Source organism: Papaver somniferum, chromosome 11 (assembly GCF_003573695.1).
Source record: "Papaver somniferum cultivar HN1 chromosome 11, ASM357369v1, whole genome shotgun sequence".
NCBI lineage: Eukaryota > Viridiplantae > Streptophyta > Magnoliopsida > Ranunculales > Papaveraceae > Papaver > Papaver somniferum.
The window spans coordinates 9,891,176-9,900,140 of record NC_039368.1 but is presented as its reverse complement, the minus strand read 5'-3'; the positions used below and the strand labels follow the sequence as shown (position 1 = coordinate 9,900,140).

Sequence of the window (8,965 nt, the reverse complement as noted above, 5' to 3'; positions counted from 1 at the left end):
GGCTCCTAGTAGGAAGGGAATTATGAAAAAAAGCCCAAATAATAAAACTAACCTTGTGAAGAATATTGTTCTTCCATAGGTGCTTTGCACAATCACACGAGTCAAGCTGCCCAACAAGAGCCTCGTAACACTTACTTGTGCTAAAGCTTTCCATAATGGACATAACATCTCCATTTTCTCCAAGGGCTAGGATACGCACATCGCGCCTTAACAGGTCCTATTCGAGCTTCTCATTATCATTCAAAGATCTTTTGAAATCACTCTTTAACCCATTATTATCAATCATCGCATCTATAGAAGTGTCCTTATCCTTCACTACTTTAAACACCTCTGGGAATAAGTCCTGCAAACAACCTCCATCAAGCCATTTATCCATCCAAAATCTGATTCCTTTGCCATCATTAACTGTAAATTGTACCATGTTCTTTACCGTAGGAACCATGTTTACCACATTCTTCCACAGACTTTTGCATTGGGATTTAGAGTCTACATCTGACATTAACAAACCACTGTTCCTTTTGAATTTCTCTTGGACAATCTTCTTCCATAAACCATTTTTATTTTTAGAATACCTCCAAATCCACTTAACCAACAAGGAGAGGTCAATTCTCCTTAGGTTCCTCACACCTAAAACATTTTGGAAAAACATTTCCTACTTGCTATTTTGTTACTTTGGTCTGTAGCATTTTGTCTATTGTAAGGCTCGGCCTCTTTTCTGCTTAATATACTCCCTCCGTCCCAAATTAATTGAGCTAATTGATTTTAAATTTTGTCCCACAAATAAATGAACTATTTCACTGATCAAGGGGATATTTCTAAAACTACCATTTTAATTGATTATTGTTATTACAATAACTATATATGCCACGAGTGTATTGGAATTCAGAGTGTGAGCAAGCGTTAGCCACCCTTCCAACTCCTGTTAATTAATTAATCAATTAAGAAAACAAAAGATGGAATAGATTCTAAAGAAAAAAAAAGAAGAGGGAATAGATTTGACAGAAACTTACCGGAAGTTGCAGTTCCTAATTGTAATTCAACGTTTTTCATGAAATCAGACAGAAGAAACTTATGAGCTTGTAGAGCAACATGAACCATGCTTCCTGATACAGCAAAAACCGTCATCAATCCCACCGAATTCTCCGTAGGGTTTCTTGATATGATGATATCTCCCTCCAAGACTCAGAATTAATCAAAGAATAATTGTTATCAAGGGTTGGCGCTGCTGTTGTTTTTATAGGATCGAAATCCATATCAGGCTCGAACAATGAAAAAACAGAAGAGTGAACTAGGAAAAATAATACGAATAGGAATTGAGAGAACCAATGACATATTTTCTTGAAGTGTTTATCTTATTTTCTGAAGTGTTCATTCTATGATTGCTACAAAATGGAGTTTCTAAATGATTAAACTCTCGTCTCATTATTAGGGAAAGCAAAGGCCACAGCAGCAACTGAATTTTTGTTTCAAGGAGCTCTAGCAACCACACATCATCCATGGCTTCGTTTGAAGCTGTTTCTGAACAATAAGAGTTTGCAGCCATTGACTTCGTAACTCTTCTTCTCACATACGGTTCAGCTCATGATATAGGTTCATACGGTTATTATACTGCATGCATGAGTGCAAGGCAGTATACTGAACTGTTGCAAAACCTTTTGGCACTTGCAAAATTGAGAACTTAAATGCAGGTTTTGCTGATTGGAGTCGTAATGAAGAAGCTTTATGCTTAAAAAGCAAATTAACAAAAATTAAAAAAAAAATCGCAAGGTTATTCAAACTGTTAAGACCACCATCCAATGAATATGGTATCACAAGATATTTGGAGCTGTTAAGACTATCAAGGATATTGTCCCTCTAGATCCTCCTAGTACGTAGGCTAAGCTATGATTTTGTGTTAAGCAGGATGAATTTGGGGTTAGGTTGTCATAAATAAGGCCTTAATTGTTGTTTCAATGAAAATGCATGTTCTGGCTCTCAATTGTCATGGCCAAAGGCATTCAGACCATAACCACCTTGAATATTTTTGTTTTTTTAGATGAATTTCTGTTTTTTATATGGCTCTAAATATTGTGCATGGTAATCTTTGACTTAAAAGTCATTTGTTGAATCATATGCGAGGTGATTAATCCTCAAAATGATGCGTATTTTAGTTTCACCAATGGAAGAACAAATAATAGAACTTTTAGTTAAAGTTAGGCTTGAATGTAGGGGATTCGGCTCCTTTAACTATCATAATCTAGTCTTCAACATGATTAGAAGTTATATTTATGCAGTTACGTTGAATTGGAAAAATTCTTAGTATTTAGTATGTCCTAAAATATAAACAACACTATGCTGGTGTTTTGGCAAGACTTCAATCTCCTCCGCCATCTCATTCTTCGATATGTTGACCTCCCAAGCACTGTATAAAGTCTCAGTCTCAAAAGCATTTTGACACGTCCTCAGGTCAATGACAGCTTTGATTAGGGCTGCACAACGGGTAGGGTGGGTAGGATATGGCCTATACCCGTCACGCTACCCGTTTACTGGCGGTTAAGAAAATTTTTACCCGCCACCCTACCCGCCATTAAACGGGTAAGATCCTAGCCAACCCATTCTCTGGCGGGTCGGGTAGGGTTGGGTGGCGGGTATAACCGTTTACTACCACCAGCACAATGCTTCTTCCATGTAGCTCCAAGCACCATTTATATCACCTGCAATACAAAATTTCAGCTCCTTTTGTAACCACCATCTTCTGCTGCTTCTTTACAGTGCCCATTTCAGATCCATCTAAGATGTTTCCATAATTCCTTACCTGTAACCAATGGCAGAAACCACTTCAAGCACCAACATTACGGCCTTTGATAAAAAAAGTCAACGACAAAAAATATTTATTTTGTCAAAGAACCAGTAATGGCTCTTTGATGAAAAAAGTCCAAACCTGAAAAGGCAAATAAAAGTCAATATATGGGGAAGGCATAAAAGTCATTGACGGACGAGATCGAAAAGTAGCCGTTGACGGTTTTAGATCACACGTGGAAGGATTTACTACAGCCGATGGCGTTTATATGAAAACCACCAGGTTTTGGATCCCCACCAGTGTGTCTGGTTCCGCCGCGCGATTATCCATCAAACGCGCGCCTGATCTACGACCGCATTTCAACAAATTCTCTTTTTTGTTAGTCTGCCATCCGTTTTTCAAGTTTATTGAGTCCATAATGGGAGTAAAATGAACAAATCTAATACGAACAAAATGAACAAATTTTATTTGTTCACTCCATAGAAGTTGTTCTAATGCGAGTTGCTGCTGGTGCCAGTGGCATAGAAATAGGTGGCGATAATGTTTATTCCGACATTCTAAGAATGTCAAAACGGATAAATCTACAAGTATGAATGATCTCATTGTACGAGGCAAAATTTTCTCATAGGATGGATAACTGCTCTTCTGACAATCAATTTATTGTGGAATACATGAAAGCAACAATGAATAACTGAGAGTAGTAAATGAAAGGAGGTGACACGAAATGAAGTGTGCGCTTGGGTAGAGGGGTGATGCTGAGAACAGTCGTAGGAAGGAAGTGTCTTTTTTCCATTAGTAGGAGTATGTTATTATATAATCATTGTTTCTGGTCTGCATTGATCTGTTGTCATTGCAGTCTTCTCACTTGTTTTGTCTTCGTTTTGTCAGGCATTCAATTGCAAACTTGGGTGCTTGACAGGCGGTGGCAAGATTTTTAGGGTTTCAGTTTAAGTGTCTTTTAGAACATATATATTATGATTTTTCAGTAAAGTGTTTGATATCTTATATGCCTTTTTTCATTCTAATTGAAACAGTTGATAAATTTGGCTTTAAACAGTTGACAAGATCCTTCTCCTGTTTCAACAGCCTCATAGCTTCTCCGACCTTCCCTTTTCTGTAGATCTCATCCAATATAGTCCTGCTCCAAAGATAACACCTACTGCTCCAAGGCCATCTTCTATTAATAGGATTATCCCGAGTGAAAGCCTTATTTTGCAGCCACAGAAACTGATCTTTGTGGGCCATGATATAGATCAGCTTCATACCCTACCCCGTTGTAGGGGTATTTTGCAATGACATTTAATTTCCATGTCATTCTTTAGAGTGGTTACTATGCTTGACCCCTTGGGTCGACATAATTCTGAGTCATGAGTGACTTCCCTCAGTAGATTCTTTTTAATGGTTCCCCAGAAGTTGACCACATTTGAGGGTCTTGCGAGTTTAAAACAAAGTGGAGGTTACAACTAGAAAGTTTCGTTACAGTAGGTATTTGGTGTTAATGCTAGACAAGCTTGTATTGAAATTGGTCCTGCACATTACCCAAAATCAGGTTGTTGGTTGACACTTGTGTGCGTTTGACGTATAAGTGAAAGATACATGCCTTTTGAACCTGAGACTTCTGGTACCCAATTAATTTTTCTTGTCCACTTCTTTGTTTGCTGATTTCGTTATTATAATGACCATCATTGTACATCTGCAATCTTCAGTGCTCAATGGCCATTTATGATGTGCTACAGCTTGTATGAGCTGATGTCTCCACTGTTGCACATGGAATAGCTGCATCAAACGGACAATGCTTCATCAACCTCTTTGTGGTGTTAGCGGACAAGCAATCGATGTGGAAATCCAGGCCAAAGAGATTATGCACAACAACGATAATCGATGTGGTATAATTTGTCGAACTTTTGAACAATGAACAAGTTTCAAAAAGAGATTGATAGAGATAACTATGTGTCTCGGATGGAAGCAGTCGAATTTGGGAATTATCAATGGGTGTATTACAGTGAGAACATTTTCCCACTTATGTCAGTGCCTGACAAGGTGAAATCACATCCGTTGCCTTCGGTATACTTCATTATTCGATGATGGCTCGACTACATCATCTGCAAAACGAACTTTCTTCTTTTTTTCAACTTTCGAACCCTTGTGTATCTTAAGAATGCCATGAGTTGATAGGAGTGGAGAGTGTGAACAAGCTTTAGTCATCCTTCCAACTCCTGTTAATTAAATAATTAAGAAAACAAAAGATGGAATAGATTCTAAAGAAAACAACAGAAGAAATAGATTTGATAGAAACCTACCAGCAGTTGCAGTTCCTAATTGTAATTCAACGTTTTTCATGAAATCAGAGAGAAGACACTTATGAGCTTGTAGAGCAACATGAGCCATGCTTCCTGATACAGCAAAAACCGTCATTAATCCTACCGAATTCTCCATTGGGTTTCTTGATATGATGATATGGTGCTGCTGTTGTTTTTATAGGTAAAATAGATCGAAATCCATATCAGTGTACAACAAGGAAAAAAGAAAGGGTAAGCAGTAAGGAATCCTAAAGAAAGCGAGAAACAGAAAAGAAGAGTGAACTAGGAAAAATAATACGAATAGGAATTGAGAGAACCAGTGACTTATTTTCTTGAAGTGTTTATCTTATTTTCTGAAGTGCTCATTCTTTCTCTGATTGCTACAAAATTGAGTTTCTAAATGATTTAACTCTCGTCTCATTATTAGGGAAAGCAAAGGCAATGCATGCATGAGTGCAAGGCAGTACACTGAACTGTTGCAAAACCTTTTGGCAGTTGCAAAATTCAGAACTTAAATGCAGGTTTTGCTGATTGGAGCCGTAATCAAGAACTTTATGGTTAAAAAAGCAATTTAAGTAAAAAAAAAAAAAAAACCATTGCCTGGGATCGAACCTGGGTCAGTCGCGTGACAGGCGGGAATATTTACCACTATACTACAATGACCTTGGTTTAGTATACATCTCACAAAGCAATTGAAGACGTAAGGACATTGATTATCATGAAGTGGTTCGAGGGTTTTTAAAAGATTATGATAAAGTAATCTTGGGAGTTAAAACAGATAATCAAAAAAATAAAACAAAACTAGATAATTGCTGCAATAGTAATGGGGCTGACCGAAAAGTTAAATGAACAAAACTGACTAACATTTGACACATCAAAACATAGAAGAAATCTACATCTCTGTTCTTTTTTTAAAGAAAATCACGCTTGGTACCCAAAGTCCCAAGCGAGTGAAATTCACATTTGGCCCGTAAAAGATCCATTAACGCAAGTTAATAGTAATATTTTTTTTCTTTTCATTAAGTGCCCTCGTCAAACACTTGGTATGCATGCAGGTTACTATCAGTGCATAAACCCCCCTTTCTCTCTAGTATCATCAATACAGTCTGAAATAAACCACCTTGACATTTTCACTGAAGCATTTAGACAAACGCCTTCATAGTAGTATGTTTTAAGCATATAAATGTTGGAGATGGGTGGCTCAATACACACGTGTGAGTCACACATGGAGTAGCTAAAGATAGTCTCATATGGAGGAAGACAAGTTCCATATGGTGATATATAAGCAAGCCAATCTCCCTACATAGCGCCGAGGCCTTTTGGATGAAAACCACACACCTAACTTCAAGGTGGTCAAGTGGGGACAGTATCGGTGCTATGTGGCCGTGGCCGTAGAACCATAGCAAGGTGGAGCTGCTTAGAGTCGGGCTGAAAAGTGGTTATGGAACGTCAGTCGGAAGGTCGCAGGTGGAGCATCCAGTGGCAGTAATAATTGTCTGGTTGGTAGCATACAGATGCGTAGAGGTGGTGTGTATTCTCGCCAAAAGTGGAGATTGTTGGAGTTGTGTGGCTCAATACACACATGTGAATCACTCATGGGGTAGCTAAAGGTAGTCCCACATGGAGGAAGGCAAGTTCCATGTGGTGATATATAAGCTAGACATTCTCCCTCCATAGCACCGAGGCCTTTTGGATATAACCCCACACCTAACTTCAAGGTGGTCAAATGGGGACAATATCGGTGTTATGTGGTCGTGCCCAGAGTGGGAGCGGTGGTCCGTAGGGGTCCTACAAAAGGTGTCAGATCAAGGTGGAGCGGCCGGGAGTCGGACTGAAGAGTGGTTATGGAATGCCGGTAATCGAAAGGTCGCAGGTGGAGCATCTAGTGGCAGTGATCATTTTCCGATTGGTAGCATACGGAGGTGCGAGGTGGTGTGTATTCTCGCCAAGGTGGAGATTGTTGGAGTTGTGTGGCTCAATACACACATGTGAGTCACGCATGGGGTAGCTGTTAGAGCATTGCTCGGTCGAACTCGCATGCGTTTCTATTTCAATCATGTTTGTCAATGTTAGTGATCAAAACTATAAGCCTTGATTTCTAGCCTATTTATAGATGTCTCGGATTAGGACATAGATAGTGTAGTTGAGCTTAGATATCTCAGCGTTCATCATTTAAAGACGAAGAACTACTAAGGGGAGCTTGTGGAACTTCATCAACAAAAGGTATGTGGAGACTTAAACTCATCTATCACTTGGAAAGTCTATTTCTTCTCTATCTCTTATGTTGAGACATAAGTCGTGTTACGATATAGTTTTCTATTATACACATTTGAGATTTATAGCTGAATTCATCTCGCTTATATATTTATTGAAATCTGTGTTGGAAAGCTTTCGCTTTATCCATGTTCATCTTAGATTCGTGATGAAAGTCCGAATAAGATCATATGAAAATTGCCGAGTTACATCTAACAAAGTTTTTGTGATGCAATCATTTGATGTTGCCTTGGAATTTTTCATTATGATAATTCAATAACTTGACAATCGCTTTGACGAAAAATAGTTTGTGAACAAAAACTATATAACGTCCTCTAAGAAAGTTTCAATAATTGAAATTAAGAGTTGATGAGATAACCATCCTTGGATATAAGCATATATACTTTGTTCGCACATTAGTGTATAAATCCATAAACCGGGAACCAAATGTATGCATATGTGTGTATACAAAATTGAAGGGGACAAGATAAGTATCCGTACCCGTACGCATACTGGTGGAAGTTTTCGAACCGAAAATAACTGCTGGGTTTAGGAAATACAAACTCCTGAAATAGGCACCTTAAGTATGCATACTGGTAGGAGTTTTCGAACCGAAAATATCTGCTGAGTTTGGGGATAACAAACCCCGTACGCACACTAGCAGAAGTTTTCCAAACGAAAATTTTTGCTGAGTTTGGAAACTTGACAAACTCAAATCCAGTTGCTTAAGTACGCATACTTAAGCTGTTTATTTTGTTAAATCGGTCAGTTCATAAACTTAAACATTTAAATCTTAAGGAATGCAATCTTTGCAAACCGTGCATATAATGTTCATGATTGATTCAAGTGAATCAAACCGATTTGATTTCGGTTGTGTCTTCCATGATTGAAAAACTCTTTAACTAGTTTCATTTGAGTCATTTGAACTAGTTATGGATAATATGAATAAGGTTAATATGAGAGTAACCATGTGGCTAACCTCGGTTAACTATTTGATGAGCCAACATGAGTGTACGCGTTTGGGTACGGTTCATAAACCTAAATGAGAGTACATTTCATTTGTGTGTAACAAACTAAGTTTGATCTAACGGTTGAAAGATATTAGCTTGGTTGAATCAGGTTTTTCATCTAACGGTGATTATTGGAAGCTTTGTTACCAAGGTAACTTGGATTGCAAACGCTGATTTGAAAAAATATATAAAGGAGAACTCTAACAACGAGGAACGTAATCACCACACCTCATGTGTGATACTAGTTGTATAGCTAGAGTCGATTCTCCTTTAACCTTAGGTTTATTCCCGAGACCCCGTAGGTTAACGACTTGAAGACTTCATTGGGATTGTGAAGCCAGACTGATACTACTTCTCTTGTAGTTATGTGATCTGATCTTGCTGTTTAATCGTACGAGTACAATTGTAAAATTGGCTTGAAATTTATTTCTCCGATAGGCAAGATAGAGAAGTAGTCACAAACAAACTTCGTCTCATCGTTTGTGATTCCACAATATCTAGTTTTGCCATCATACAATTTAGATTATTGTGAGGTGATTGATAACAATAGGCTGTTATTCGGGAATATAAGTCTGGTTTATCAATTGGTTCCTGTTCATCTTGATTTATCAAAAGATGGAACA

At 38.1% G+C, this 8,965-nt stretch overlaps 1 protein-coding gene across 1 annotated transcript; it reads right to left on the bottom strand.

Annotated features, from left to right (window-relative positions):
• Positions 1-4,825: 4,825 nt before the first annotated feature.
• Positions 4,826-5,215, bottom strand: LOC113324068. The gene is made up of 2 exons (XM_026572410.1): positions 5,080-5,215; positions 4,826-4,995 (listed from the first exon to the last, which is right to left on the bottom strand). Exons 1-2 carry the CDS (start codon positions 5,213-5,215, stop codon positions 4,826-4,828), a joined length of 306 nt encoding a protein of 101 aa, XP_026428195.1.
• Positions 5,216-8,965: the final 3,750 nt, after the last annotated feature.